At 40.7% G+C, this 15738-nt stretch overlaps 1 protein-coding gene across 2 annotated transcripts in view; it reads left to right on the top strand.

Annotated features, from left to right (window-relative positions):
* The window catches only part of Il17rd (interleukin 17 receptor D), a 60103-nt gene that overhangs the window by 39634 nt on the left and 4731 nt on the right, over nt 1-15738 (top strand). The window contains exons 3-11 of one of the 2 annotated variants that reach the window (XM_076868382.1): nt 3952-4077; nt 7245-7363; nt 7869-7989; nt 10599-10643; nt 10744-10895; nt 12013-12078; nt 13177-13231; nt 13727-13837; nt 14843-15006. In XM_076868382.1, the coding sequence (XP_076724497.1) occupies nt 3952-4077; nt 7245-7363; nt 7869-7989; nt 10599-10643; nt 10744-10895; nt 12013-12078; nt 13177-13231; nt 13727-13837; nt 14843-15006 (959 nt within the window). Of the gene's footprint in view, nt 1-3951; nt 4078-7244; nt 7364-7868; nt 7990-10598; nt 10644-10743; nt 10896-12012; nt 12079-13176; nt 13232-13726; nt 13838-14821; nt 15007-15738 lie in introns of both variants that reach the window. The other variant, XM_076868372.1, reaches the window with a different exon arrangement.

The following is a 15738-nucleotide window of genomic DNA, read 5'->3' as shown; positions in this document are numbered from 1 at the left end:
AGGCTTAAATGAGGTAGTGCTTATACCTGCTCAGCTTGCTAGCTGGCTTGAGTATACATTCAGGAAGTACTATGTGTTAACAGAAGCCGATTCAACTGGGGTTGAATAAAAACGCCCTTTTTTGTCCTTTGTCCAAACAAGTGTGCCTTTTTTTTTTTTTTTTTTTTCTGGTTAAATGGTTGTTTAAGGATAGGGTGAGGGTGCTTTTCTCTGATTAAGCAAATAGGATCCCCACTAAGCAGCTGCTTTCATTCATAAGAAGGTTGTTGTATATAATTGTGAGCATTTTAGCCTTATGAGCTGTAATTCATACATGAAAATAATGAGAGGGAGCTTGACTTCTATTTGGTGACTCCTGACATCTCATTCATCTCTTGGAGAAGATTGTGAATTAGGGGCTTAGGTCATATGGAGGCCTCTAGAATAATCAGTACTAAAGCAGAGTTTTTGAGGTTATGGATATAGTCTAACAATAATAAGATACAAATATGTGTGTCAAATTCACACCCACAGTCACTGGTATGGGTATTTTAAGTTAACCAATGAGGGCTTACATATGGAACTCAGGCATTTCGTGTTAGTGGGGTGTGCATGTTCTGGGTAAATGCTGTGATGGTAATGAAAGATTTGCAAGTTCATGATACTTGGTTCAGTTAAGTAAAGACATGTGTAAGGGATCTTTCTTTGAGTTAGAAAGTTAATTTACAATAGATGCTCTTGGTACTAGCAGATCTTACATTACATTCAGGAGTTCAAAATTTTCTGGTCAGCTGCAAACAAGTATTTGCTTTTCTAATTTAATATGGGTTTTGTGTAAAGGGATCTATACCTATAAAACTTAAAAGTATTCTATTGTTGTCTTCATTGTACTAAATTTTTGACCCATATGCCTATTTCCACCTCTTAGTCGTAATTTCTTCTTAATTCTTTAGCATTTAATTTGAATTTAATTCACAACTTGCATTGACTCCTGAAATGTCTGAAGCTCAGTTGCATTTTGGCAAAATGTCATTTGGGTGTAAAGTTTGTTTTTTTTTTGGTAACCAGAATCCAAAACTTTAGATTTGCTAATAATTGGATGCAAGCTGTATAAAAAAAGCTTATTCAATGTTTTTCGCTGAAAAAGATATTTTTCTCTTTCATAGGGAAGTTCCTGTTATTGCTCAGCTGACTGATTACTAGTTGTGTTTGAAGTCGCTGAGAATCAATTACCAAGTTTTCACCAAAATTACTGAACTACAGAATTCATTTTTTTTTCTATTCCTTTGTCAATTAATATTCTAAAAAAAAAAAGAAAATGGGGGCTGGGATTGTGGCTCAGCGGTAGAGCGCTCGTCTAGCATGTGCGAGGCCCTGGGTTCAATCCTCAGCATCTCATAAAAAAACAAAATAAAAGTATTGTGGGTATTGTTGTGTTCAACTACTTCTAAAAAATAAATATTAAAAAAAAGAACTGTCTTACCATTAAGTCATAATTGAATTTCACAAGCCTCCTTACCTCCTTTGACCCTGCATACCATGCTTCCTTAGGCTCTGAGTGGGTATGCCTGACTAGGTTATAATACATTATCTTAATTCTTAGACTTTCTATTTACATAATTGTATTTATGAAAACCCAAAGAGTGTTAATTTTGGCATTAGGAAACCCATGAATTTCTCATTTGCATTTTTTCAAAACTAAGTCAAAAGGGTTCTCTTACATTGTAGGCTTCAACAAATGAAAATACTGGAACTTTACAAGCATGATAGGATCTTCTTTTTCTGTATTGGGAAGCTAGTGACAGCCAGAACTTTTTCAGACTAAACCCCTCAGACTCAAGAGCTTATGCTAGGAGCAATATACTCTGTGTTGATCAAAGAGTGCCAAGAACTATAAAGAACCCTCTGAGGCTGCTTTTTCTGCTTCTGCTCCTGGGCTCCTTCTGAGTCACCCAGGTGATCTCTCATGGTTACAGTTTCCTCTTTTATACAATATAGGTGTTAAACCAGATATTTAAAGATTCTTTTTCCTATTCTAAATTCTCTTTTGAACTTGAAGAACACCCATTGATTGCTTTGAGAATGAGTTTCATCAAAAGTAGGATTTGATTTTATTATTAACATTCGTTCAATTAGAAGTAATAGTGAAATATGAATGGCTGTCACTTTTGAATCAAATGAAGTTTAACGAAAGGAGTGCATCTAATGTGGTTAGGTAAGAAAGCAGGACAAAGACTATGTGAAGGACGCAGTTTTAAAAATGGGAGGTGTGGCTGGCTGTGGTGGTGCACCCCTATAATCCCAGTGACTTATAAGAGGCTGAGGCAGGAGGATCACTAGTTCAAGACCAACCTCATTAACTTAGCGAGGCCCTAACCAACTTAGACTCTGTGTCAAAACAAAAACTAGAAAGGGCGGGGGATGTGGCTCAGGGGTCAAACACTCCTGGGTTCAATCTCCAGTACCAAAAAAACCCCAAAAGGGTGAGGTACAATTTAGTGTATGGATGTTATACTTACATAAGAAATAAAAAAGAATATTATATGCATGCTAAAAGCTTTGTAAGGACATCCATTGGAATGTTAATAGCAGTTATATCAAGTAAGAAGAGTATGTATGACTTCTTGTTGTATTCCTTTATAGTTTTTAAATGTCTATTTTTAGTTAAAAATGGGCAACATGGCTGGGTGTGGTGGCACACATTTGAATTCCCAGTGACTCAGGAGGCTGAGGCAGGAGGATTGCAAGTTTGAGGCTAGCCTCAGCAATTTATCGAGGCCCTAACAACTTAGTAATACCCTGTCTCAAAATAAAAAGGGCTGGGGATGTGGCTCAGGGGTTAAGTACCCCTTGATACCCCCCCCCCAAAAAAAAAAGAGAATTAAAAAAAGAGGGAGAGAAAAGAAAATGCTCTGGAATATTTCACTCTAAAGAAAAGCCTCCCGCTTCAGCAGAGAAACAGACAGATTTAGACCTTTGATGAAGAGAACTTTTTGCAGTAGACACTAAAGAGGGTATTCAAATTGAGTCATGGAGAAAGAAACAAAGATGAAGCAATAGTTGGTATCTTCTAGGGACAACCAATGGTTCTTCTGTTAAAGTGGCCAGAACAGCCATCTCATAGTCAGCTTCTCAAGTCCTAGCCTGATTTTGGCTGAAAGCTTCTGGCAACTTTTTAGGGGAGACAGATTTTGAAGGTGTATTTAGCAATACCAGGTGGTGCTGCTGTTCCCATGATTGTGGCTATACTGACAAGTGACAGTGAGTAATATACTCAGACAAAAACCAAAGAAGCAGAGGTGATTTTCATTTTGGGAGCAATGTGGGACTTTTGGGATTTGATGAAGATTGTGTGTGTGTTTGTTGACAGTGTTTCAGAACAAAAGTTTTGCCTTTGTGGATGCTAGTTAGCATCCTTACCTGGGCACTAATGAATTGCTAACAGCATGGCTGTGAATCACTCCCCTGTGGATTCATATCTGCACGTTGATTCCTTGATTCCTTCCTTTCTAGTTGACACCTTGCCTTCTAGGTTTCTTCTAAAAACAAATAAACCCCAAATTATTTAGCAGTGTTTTCTTTCAGATCACTCTTTTTAATGCTGAAAGCTAGCTGAACTGATGCAAATACTTATTCACTTAGGTAAATGTCATCAGAGTTCAAGTCAGACACACACACACACACATACACACACACACACACAGTCCACACTGTGTATGTATGATCCTCCCAGGACCATCCTGGAATTTAACTTGGGGTGAGTGGTGGTAGTGATGCTATAAACAAATTCCTCTGTTGCATCTTGTAGTAACCTAAACGTCAGTCAACCTTGATGTCATGTTTGGGCTTTTGAAGCACGTGACTTGAAATGGAATGGATTTGGCCAGCTGTGGACATGCTTTGTGTAATTTGATAAGACAAACTTGAAAATAAAGATAAAATTTTAAATTAGACCATTCCTGTTCTTTACAGACTGTACCACCTACTTGAATCTGTTGGGGAAGCATGTGATTGCTGATGCCCAGAACATCACCATCAGCCAGTATGCTTGCCATGACCAAGTGGCAGTCACCATTCTTTGGTCTCCAGGGTCCCTCGGTAAGTGTTCAGAAATCAAGTTCACCCCAGTGAGCCGGGTTAGTGCCTAATGCCAGAATTTCACATGTGCGGCAGGTAGGTCTTGAAGAGGATGAGACGAGGTTGGATGGGGGCACAGACACACTTGGTCCTCTGAGGCTTGCACTTGCTGACTCTGCCCAGTGTAAGACTGCTCCATGGCTCTTCGCGTTTTTTCTTTGACCCTTGAGAGACATGTGGATTTCTAAAATAATAGTATGTAGGTGATAAATGGCACTAAGTCCTTGGCCTCTATGTCTCACTGCTAGTTGGTGGTAGGTGGTAACAGTATCAGGAAAGCCCATGGCCCATTCAGGGGCAGGCTGGCTTTGGCAGCCAGTGTTAGCTGTCTCTGTGACCACATAGATATATGGACCCATCATTGACACACATTGTGATTTTTCAGGATTTCAAAGTTGGCAGCTAATTAAAATTTTATTTAAGCTGTGAGAGACCAAAACAAAAACAAAAACCCCCAATCAAAATGAGGACAGAAAGAGAACAAACCCACATTATCTGGCTAGATTCAGTTTGGCTGTTGGGATGTCTGTTTGTCCTCTTTTTTTGGGGGGGCGGGGGTACTGGGGTTTGGACTCAAAGGCACTTGGCCACTGAGCCACATCCCCAGCCTTTTTAAAAATTTTTTATTTTTGGACAGGGTCTTGCTAAGGTGGTTTTAGACTTGGGATCCTCCACTGGGATTACAGGTGTTTACCACTGTGCCTGGCCTGTATGTCCTCTTGAATGAACTGATGATACCTAGGACGGGATGGTTAGTCAAGCATGGACATGGGGAGGGAGCATTTGTTCAGATGAGCCTGGGTTTGAACCCAGAATCAACATTTTAAAGTGGCTCACAGAGCCTCTGATTCCCTGTCTATCAAGAGTAGATGCAAGCTGTTCAGAGAGAGCTCTCAGAGCAGAGGGGCTATTGTTTTCATCAGAATCTGGGCCTTAGACCTGCCCCTCTGACATTGCCACCAATTTTAGACATTTTCCCAAACATAGCCAGGGATTGAGCTTGGATTTCTTAATCTGAAGAGGATAAATCTCAGAAGAACCCGACCATCAGAGGGGTGAGTGCAGGTGGAGGAAGGATAGAGCTGAGGGCCTCACTCCCCTGTTCACAGAAGTAATTCTGAGTCTGAATCCCATGAGTTTTCCAAAAATAATATTATCTTAACATTTAAAGATAAAAACGTTCTCCGTGGGTAAAAGGGAAGTGGTCATTCCATATAAGGCTGAAATGGTTAAGGGCTTGTTCCAAGGAATTGTGGGCTCCCTCATTAGAATAAAAGTAAGAGGTGTGAGCTGGTGGTTGGAAGACTAATACAGGGAACTCAGAAGGCTGTGCTTTTCCTGAATGATGATTTATGGGTGTGTGTGTAGGGGATGGACAGGTTCTATCAGGTTCTAACAGGGAAACTTGGAAGGCAGGAAAGCATGTGGGTTAAGGACACTGAATTAAAGTCGGATATTTCCTGGGTTTGAATTCTGCTTCTGTCCTGTCATTCCTGGTGACCTTGAGCAAGTTAACTTCTTTAAACCTCAATTTCCTCATTTGTAAATGGGGATAATAGCACTTCTGTGATTGTTAGGAATCAGTGAGTTTAAATGATGTAAAAGAGAGCAAATAAGTTCATTTAGGGGAGATTACTTTATAAAATAGCCTATCTTTTATAATAACAAGGTGTTACTGGTTTTATGGTAAATAAGTTCCTGCAGTGTAGGAATTACATTTGCTGCCTCTACCTCCAGACCCAGGTTTGTCATGGTGATTTCATGAGATGCCTGGCCTTTAATCATATTAATCAGTTTGCTCTTGTTAGAAAATAATAATTCCAGGAACATTGCATAAATTAAATTTTTGTATAAACACAAAGGATTTGCTTAAAAAAATTGTTTTTTAAACTCAAAAGGCAAGTTCCTATGAAATCTACTAAATAGTAGTTTTTCCAAAGACCTTGTGTCTTGCCATTATGTCTGAATCTCTGGGCCTGTGGATTAGCTGGCCATCATCCTGCAGGAAGCTTTGTGATTGAAACCTGACCTACTAGAATCAGTTCTGGGGCTCTGAGCACTCTGAACCCTAAAATGTGAGGTTCTGATTGTGTTGCCTCCACCCTATCCACCATGAAAAATGTGCTGTTCATCAAATAATTACAGGATTGGAGAACCTGTTCAAAAAAGAAAAAGATTTCCTTGGCCTTTGCCATCAATAATTTTCCCACCTGGTTAATTGCATCCTGTGTAATTACTTTTGCCCTGGGAGAGGGAGGTTTGAAAATGTCTCCTTGTCTAGTGTTCAGAAAGAATGTGAAATCGATATCTCACCAATTGAGGCCAGCTTTGGGGATCTCCAGCTGCAGTTGGACCATTCTGGTCTCCATGGGATACAGACCCCTGATGCTGGCTCTTGTGGCCATCAGGGCTTAATCCTTTTGAAAGCATCTAGTGGGACGTGCAGTGGGGGAAGCTCAGGTGGCAGGAGGCTGGGCCAGCGCCTTTCAGCAGCGCCATGGGTGTCTCTGGCCTCTAAGCGCTATGTGAAGAGCACACACTGGGCAGCCCTTGGGTGTCTGCCTTACAGTGATTAGAGCAAGAAATGCTTTGTAAATCTATCAGCATTCTCCTAAACTATTATTCTCTAGTCTAGGAACCCCTCAGGTGCAGACACTATGTTGGGAATTTTGTACTCTGCTCAGTGAAACTTAAAAAAAATGTAGAGCTAAAACTTAAAGTGGAATTGTGGTTGAGGGACACTTCCCAGTCAGCATTGGGAATTGTCAGCTGAATGCCCCTTTTTCACTGACCTAGAAATTATATAGTTCACTGCAGACTTTTATGATCAATTGTGACTTGGGTCAAAATATTTGAACCCTGATGTTACAGAGGCAGTGGATATTTGTGAAATGGCCTGGTGGATTAGAGATTAATTATAGTAGTAATGGTGGGACAGAGAAAATCACCTGTCTGTCCCAGAGGACCGCAGGATATGTTCATTTCCTTTCTGTTCACCCAGATGTCCTAGGCAGAGCAAAGTCTTTACATCCGGTGTGTAGGTGGAGAGGACCCTAATCTTGGAGGAAGGAAAGTGTGTTCAGAAGTAATTAGGTTTGCTTTTCATAAAAGCATCCTGCTTTGCTTAGGCATTGAATTCCTAAAAGGATTTCGGGTAATACTGGAGGAGCTGAAGTCGGAGGGAAGACAGTGCCAACAACTGATTCTAAAGGACCCAAAGCAGCTCAACAGTAGCTTCAAAAGAACTGTAAGTCACACTTGGGGAATGTGCTCCTGAAGACATGCCATTGTTCCTGGGGTCTGAATGGTCTATTGAAAGTCTGAAATTGGAGAAGCAGAGCGGTGGGGTCCACCCTGCCTGCCAAGGTGGGCTAGGATGGGGAGGCAACACCAGCCCGATCTTCAGCACCTCTCTTTGGTAAACACACTTCTCAGGTTACATTCCAGCAGCCATCCAGAAAGTGTCTGTACTCTGCGGGGGGTTTGTGGGCTCACTGTCCTCTCCCTGCAACTCTGAGGTTCAGGCTTAACTAGCCATGGCTTTCTTGCCAGAGAACAGACAGTCTTGTCCATCTTCTGAGTTACAGATCCAAATCCAAACTTGGTCCAGGAAATGGACCTGACTTTCTGCTTCCCTGGCACATATCCTCAGCTCTGAATTGTGTCTGAAAGACAAGAAGTGAAGGTCTCAGGTGTGAGTGACAGGATGGGTAATTTCTTCATGACACCACATGTGTTTTGTTCCCTTTTAGGGAATGGAATCTCAGCCTTTCCTGAATATGAAATTTGAAACGGATTACTTTGTAAAGATTGTCCCTTTCCCTTCCATTAAAAACGAAAGCAATTACCACCCTTTCTTCTTCAGAACTCGGGGTGAGTATGCTCTTTCCTGCCTGGTTCCCTTGAGGAGATGTTTCTCTTGCTTTTCATGATTGTTCTACAGAGATGTATTCAAAATCACACCAGATACCAGTACAAAAGAAGCAGGATGAGGAGAAAAGCATCCAGAGGAAAATTCTAAAAATATACTTTTTAAAATGAAGGTTTGGCTCGGGCTTTGTTAACCTAACCAGAGACACCCACTCCTGGTTTATTGTAAAATAAACCTGATGGCTGATTTTTTTGAGGACACTATAACCACCATTAAGACAGCCACGTATTAAAATAATGTGATTTTTTTGCGCTGGGGGTATAGTTCAATGGTAGAGAATTTTCCTAGCATGTGCAAGGCCTTGGGTTTGACTCCCTAGCATCATACACACACAAAACAAATGATTTTTTAAAATCCAGGAGTAGGAGTGGGGCTGTAGCTCAGTGGTAAAGCACTTGTCTCCCAGGTGTGAGGCACCCTTCAATCCTCAGCACTACATAAAAGTAAATAAAGATACTATGTGTTCATCTACAACTAAAAAAAATACTTAAAGGGAAAAAAAAAAAAACAAAAACCGACAACCCAGGCACAAAAGTGTAAGTTGATTTTGGGGTGTATGGTTGGAGCATGAAACAATTCCATTTTATACCTGTTATTAGATGGGAGTCAGGATTAGATTAAGAAAATTATACAGTATTCCTGAGACCACCTCTTTCTAGAAATTTTAACTTACTTAACATTCATGTGCCAGGCCCTGTTCTAAATGTTTTCCATGTATTAATACACTTTATCTCTGTAACAATCCTATAAGGATACCATCCCCACTGACTAGGGTTTTGACTCACAGGGTTAAAAGGGCTTGTTGGAGCTTGAATTTGATCCTCAGAAATACAGCGATGGAGTCCCTCCCTCCCTTCAACCATGAGCCATCTGGATTCCCAGTTGTTCCCCTTTCCCTGTACATGTCTCTTTTAATCTTCCTAAATCACTGTTTTCAAATGTGATGTCCAGTCCCCCTAAAACTTTCAGTGGCCCCTTTGGCCCCTTTGGCATGATCCTGATCAGTATGATCTTGATGCTCTGTTCTCAGCTTTTTGTTGCTGTCACCAAAATACCTACCTGACCTAAACAACTTAGAGGAAGAAAAGTTGGTTTTAGGCTTATGGTTTTGGAGGGTCAGTCCATGATCAGATTCCATTGCATGGGGCTGAGGTGAGGCAGAACATCATGGCAGAAGGGCGTAGTAGAAGAAAACTGCTCAGCTCAGACAGCCAAGAAACAGAGAAGAGCAAGTGAGGCATCAGAGAAACATAAAGACCAAAGACATGCCCCCGGTGACCTACCTCCTCTAGCCATCCCCCATTTGCCTATAGTTACCACGTGGTTAGTCCATTCAAATTATTAACCCCCCCATCCAATTCATGGATTAGGTTCTAGGTCTCATAATCTAATCATTTCACCCCTGAACATTCCCACATTGACACAGGAACTTTTGGGAGGCATCTCATATCTAAACCATCACACTGATGTCCCCTCTTTTGTGGTCTGGTTGTCATCCTTGTGCTCTTGAGATTTTTGGTCTCAACTCTAGCCTGCGTCCATGTTTCCTTTTGTAGAATTCCTACTGTGGTTGTTTTCTGAGCTGCGAAGTTATAACAATTAGTCTTATTTTCTTAATTAATGTAAGATTCCATAGAGCAAAAACCATGCACATGTCACATTTCTCGATGCTTTGTATATAATAACCAGATGTTGGATTCAAAGAGTGTGTTTATAAGAACCTTGCCTGGATAATAATGAGCATAATTTAAGATTAATTTTCCTATTGGAATTAATTTGTCTATTTGGGGGTAAGGTGGAGGTAGGGTATACATTCCTGGAATGTAGACCTTTGTCACCATTTCAGTGCATTGTAGCTTTGAAACTATCCTTTTTTAGGGGAGGGGGAGCATTGTATGAATTTTCAGAAGACTCTCCCTGGGTTAGCAGCATGACATGTTGGGCTAGTCATTTGTCCCTTCAAATGTGTGTTTTTATCACATTTAAATCCTGTTTCAAAGCTACTGGTTTCAGTTCCTGGTTTTCAGCACTGACACTACTATTTAATAAATGCCTGATGTTTCGTTTTTAGAGTCCACAAAGGATTTTAAATAAGAATGCTAATGATGATCAAAATAACCCCTTGACAGTTACCAGAGCCACTCCAAAGTTCTCTTGTGCCTAGACACTTCCACAGTGGAGTGGGGACCACCATTATTTCTGTTTACAGTTAAAACAGCCTCCATGTGATAGTAGCATGAACATGGTTCTGCTGCCCTTGGCTTCCAGCCTTCAAACATTACATGTTTGACAAGCTTTTAAAATCTGGGTGACTTTTATACTGTTTCCACTTATGTAGAGTAAAGTGAACTACATTAACCTTTTTATATCATACCATTTAAAATTTCATAAGATAGAACTTCTGCCCTGCAGTGAAAAATCATTGTTGAATTAATGCATTTTATTCCCTTTCCAGTAACACCAAGCATAGTGTATTTAAATTTTATTGAATTGCTGGGTAAGGAAAATGTCAAACTGTCTTAAAACTAAAGATATGTATCTCTTTCAATAGCCTGTGACCTGTTGTTACAACCGGACAACCTTGCCTGTAAACCCTGTAAGTATGGCGGTTCTTATCTGTCAAGTCTGAAAGTGTTGCCACTGTGAGAGCATTGGGAGGCCTCTGAATGCTCACTCTGGCTGCTTCCTCCTCCCAGTCTGGAAGCCTCGGAACCTGAACATCACCCAGCACGGTTCAGACATGCAGGTGTCCTTCGATCATGCACCACACAACTTTGGCTTCCGTTTTTTCTATCTTCATTACAAGCTCAAGCATGAAGTACCCTTCAAGCGAAAGACCTGTAAGCAGGTGAGCTGCTGGTTATGCATAAAGGAGCACCTTGTGGTTTAAAGTGACTCCTGGGTCTCTGGAATTTGGGTGGCTCAGTGTGAGTCCTAGGCTTTGGTGGCAGTATCAGTAGATATTCTAGAATGTTTAGCACTAGTTATATCTTAGGCCATCTTCCCTTCATCCCTTATTTCCTACTTATCTACACCTTGACCGGTTCTAGTAGTGATATGATCTATAAAAAGTATTTCTAAGGAATCAAAAGAATTAGTATTTCTAGTACGTTTTTCTATGTTTTGAACATTCATCAAGTGCTCATTGTGTGGCAAACGATGATCTTTCCACTCCATGAATCTTGAGCACTCTTTGAAACAGAGGCTACTGTAGTCCCCATTTACACATGGGGAATCTGAGACTCAGGGAGGTCACCTAGCTTGATCAAAGCCACATAGCTGATAAGGAGGGAAACTGGAACTAGAAGCAAGCCATTAGCAGTCCACTGGCCCCTGATTCTACCTATAGGCTAAGGTAATCAAAATCTTAAACCAAGATCAGTAACCAAGATCAGAGTGATCAGAGAAGTGGGAAACATTTCCTGGAAGCTCACAGGATTGCCAGATTGCCCTCTCAAGGACCAAGAGAGGTTATTGGTCATGATGGCCAAACACTGTCCCTTCCTACACATGCCCCTGCACTTGTCGGGTTTTGACTTAGTTCTGCTCTCTTGCTAGTTCTCACCTCTATCATTGACCTTTGACTTTCTGCCCAGGTTAAAATTGTGGCAAATGAAATAACATGCAAACCTAGACTCTAGTATCTTTTCCTTTCCCTTTTTAAGTAGAGGGTACTAGAGGGTATTTGAACTTTTTTGGGGGGGCCTTCGGATGAAATATTCCTGCTGAGGGCACCACCAGCTAAGGATAGAATATGACAGGGGTCCAGGACTTTCTACCTTTTACCCAGATGTGAAGTTCAGATAACAGATGTGAAGTCAGATAAGTGCAGCTGCTTTCTGACCTAATTGTACCATCTGAAAGTATGACTGGTGGCAAGTCTCCTTCAGCTCTGGGGGAGAGAAGAGTCTCTGATGCCCTTTTCCAAGAAGTGAGTTTTTAAAGTGTTGATTGCTTCTTTACAGGAACAAAATACAGAGACAACCAGCTGCCTCCTTCAAAATGTTTCTCCAGGGGATTATATAATTGAGGTATGTATAACTATAGAAAGCCCTATTATTAATTCTACAGGATGTAGTTCATGTACAGTTTTAACTTTATGGCACTAATATTTTAAGCCATTGAAGGTGAGCACAGTTATATTTTTACATGGTTCTTATGTTTTTTAAAAAAGTTTATATATAATTGATATCTGATCTTTTCATTAAAGAGTTCAAGTATGTATTTTTATGTAACCACATAGTCCACATAACTATGATATAAATTTCTATATAATATTCTTTCATGCTACAAAGATATATTTTTAAAAGTTTAGCTTTAAAAATGTTTTGTTTTGGGGTGTAGCTCAGTGGTAGAGCACTTGCCTAGCACGTGCCAGGCTCTGTGTTTGAGGCGCTGCACTGCAAAAAAGAAAGAAAGTAAGTTTTATTTTATTCCTAAACAGCAAAACAAAAGTTAGTCCTTTTATATCTGCCTATATTGCTCTAGGATTTCCATTGCTGTTCTCAACAGACACTATTTCAAAGAGTATGTAAATGATATGTTTCTTTTCTTTTTTAAGATTCCTTTTTCAGTATCAAATTAGTATTATAAGAATTGAGGTAAAAGTAAATTAACAATTTGTCCATTGCCGTATGATTCAAAGACAACCAGCGTGTCCTAACATTTTGGTAGAAAGACCTACTTATTGCATTCCTTAGTAGCAGTGTGTGTTTTGGGCCAGACACACCTTCTTAAAGTATTCATGCAGGCCCAGTAAAATCAGTGTAGGATGCCAATTTAATAGAAAATTGTTAGATTGTGGGATTCACTCACTGAATTTCTTCAGTGAATAAGTAGCCTTTTTAATCATGACAGGAAATTGGATGGTTACAGGTTTGAGTTGGCAAAGCAGAGATGAACCCTGATGCCTAGTCTTAGCTTGGTAAATGATTACAGGCCAGTAGCTCTCTCTCTCCCTCAACCGTTCTTTTCTACTTGTGCTCCTACCCCCCCATCACACCTGCACACCAATGGAATAATGAATGAATTCACTGTTGTATTGTGTCCCGCCCTGCTACCTGCTAGACACAATTTGTTGAGGTGCTATCACTTTTTTAAAAAATAATACAGTGTCCTCTGTTTTGCAGCTTGTAGATGATACCAATACAACAAGAAAAGTGATGCATTATGCCTTAAAGCCAGGTAAGAATTGTTGTGTTTGAAATTTGGGCTCTAGACTACTGTAGACTTAAGGTATCTAATACTTTCTGTATTTTATGGTTTACAAAAACAAAACAAAATGCAGCACCTCCCTCTTAAATGATATTCCATCAAATGTGAGTTTCCTTCCACCTTCATGTTGATGTCTGGAAGATCAAAGCCAATGTGGTATCTGTCACTGGAACTAAATAAATAGTCACTTGTCCTTGGGAGAAAAGTGGTGGGAGAAGAGGTTTTCTTAGGTGAAGTTCCCATTCAGAGCTATTTACTGTCTCAGTAGATTCAACTGTTGAATTATTTTCTACAACCCTTTAAAAATGAACCATTGAATCATTTTATAATCACCACAACTAGAGATAAGTGGTTTTGGGGTCCTAGAATCTGTGGGGCAGCTTAATGTTTATAAGAAAAAAGTTATTTATCTTTAAACCTGTTATGCTGCTCAAGTTTAAAATCCTTCCGTTTGAAATTTCTCAGTGCATTCTCCCTGGGCTGGGCCCATCAGAGCTGTGGCCATCACAGTGCCACTGGTTGTCATATCGGCGTTTGCAACGCTCTTCACTGTGATGTGCCGCAAGAAGCAACAAGGTATCTCTTTGTGTCTTTTCACCTCCCCACCTAGGGGGCAGGTCAGGGGTCAGAGCCAACAGAGAGGGAGGTTAGGAATACCTGGTTCTTCCAGGTGGGTGTCTGGGAAACCTTAGCTCCTAGTCAGTCCCTGGCTTCTCTAGTTCCCAGAATTAAAATAGTTGAGTAAAATCTCAGGAGCCATTAAAAGGATAGGCACAATTCAATTCTCAAACTAAATTTAGGAGCATGAAGGAAGTCTGATGCAGGAATAAGGATAGAGGGAAGACCTGATCGTTTATAAAAATCAGGTGTCGTGTGAAACCCTTTTTAGGAGCTGGAAATAATCTATACTTTGGTTTAGATGGGGGTTACACAGATGACACTTATATTAAAATTCATCAAGTTGTACACTGAAGAATTGTGCACTTTTAGCTGGGCATGGTGCATGCCTGTATTCCTAGATATTGAGGAAACTTAGGTAGAGATGCTTTAGCCCAGGAGTTGGAAGCCAGTCTGGGCCTGTGAGACACCGCCCTCCCTCCCATCCCCCCCATAAGAAAGAAAGAAAGAGAGAGAGAGAGAGAGAGAGAGAGAGAGAGAGAGAGAGAGAGAAAGAGATGTGTGTACTTTACCTTTGTAAATTATACTTCAGTAAAACTTTCTTAAGGTCAACTCTGCCAATGCTTAATTTGTCTAGCAGGTACACTTGATTTTAGGAGCCAGTTCTGGGCATTTCACTGACTAGAATGGACCCTATAGCATTTCCTGATTTGTCCAAGGTCAGTTTCAGATTAGGAACAGTTTTTGATCTTTTGATATGCTCCATTGCAGAAATCTACTGTCCCATTCAATGATGATCCAAGAGTCTGATGGAGTCGTGGGATTAGGACTCTCTTGGTGGATATGTCAACTGTTCTTTCTTGAGGATGTTGTTGAGTTCCAAGTCATATGGAACAAGATGAGGCTTTGTTCATATCAACCCTGTCTTCTTTCCCAATTTAGAAAATATATATTCACATTTAGATGAAGAGAGCTCTGAGTCCTCCACATATACTGCAGCACTCCCCAGGGAGAGGCTCAGGCCTCGACCGAAGGTCTTCCTGTGCTATTCCAGTAAAGATGGCCAGAATCACATGAACGTCGTCCAGTGTTTTGCCTACTTCCTCCAGGACTTCTGTGGTTGTGAGGTGCGGAATCTAAAGTCTGTTCTTTTACTGCAGGCAGGACACATGGTTTGTACTCCCTCTTTGCTGCCTCTCTCTTCTAGGTCTGCCTTTAATTAATGGCATAGTTTCCAAATTGGAGACAGTCTTGCCTTGCTCTTTCAGTCTGTCTTTCCCATCATCAGCACTAATGTTTCTTTTTTAATTTTTTAGTTATAGGTGGACACAATGTCTTTATTTTATATTTATGTGTGCTAAGGATTGAACCCAGTGCCTCATGAATGCTAGGCAAGCACTCTACCTCTGAGCAACAATCCCAGCCCAGCACTAATGTTTCTTAATACTTGGTTCCAACCTTGACACTCTCATGCCTAAAACCCTTGAGTGGCACCCACCTGGAAGGAAGTTTTATGAGCACTAAAAAAATCATGGGCTTGCCATGGACTATGTAACCGGAGTGGGACCCACTCAGGGGTCACTCAAGACATCCTGGTGAGCATGTGCTGGGCATGAGAGAGTTTGCTGAGAAGGGGAATGGAAAATGGGACTGATGCGGGAAGGGATCTTGCGGGACTAGGGAGGAATGTTTAACAAAGTGCTCCTGAGTTTTGATGATTGACTGGTACAGAGTCATGGAAAGGGAGAAACTAGTGATGTAGGAGAAGGCAGTAGCTGCAGACAATCAGTAGGAAGGGAGGAATCCATAAAATAGTAATGTGTCAAATGCTTGATTGCTCAGTTTTTTAGCAATTTTTG

This window comes from Callospermophilus lateralis, chromosome 1, assembly GCF_048772815.1.
Source record: "Callospermophilus lateralis isolate mCalLat2 chromosome 1, mCalLat2.hap1, whole genome shotgun sequence".
NCBI classification, from domain to species: domain Eukaryota; kingdom Metazoa; phylum Chordata; class Mammalia; order Rodentia; family Sciuridae; genus Callospermophilus; species Callospermophilus lateralis.
Note: the sequence above shows the minus strand (reverse complement) of the source record. Positions and strands in the feature narration are given on the sequence as shown.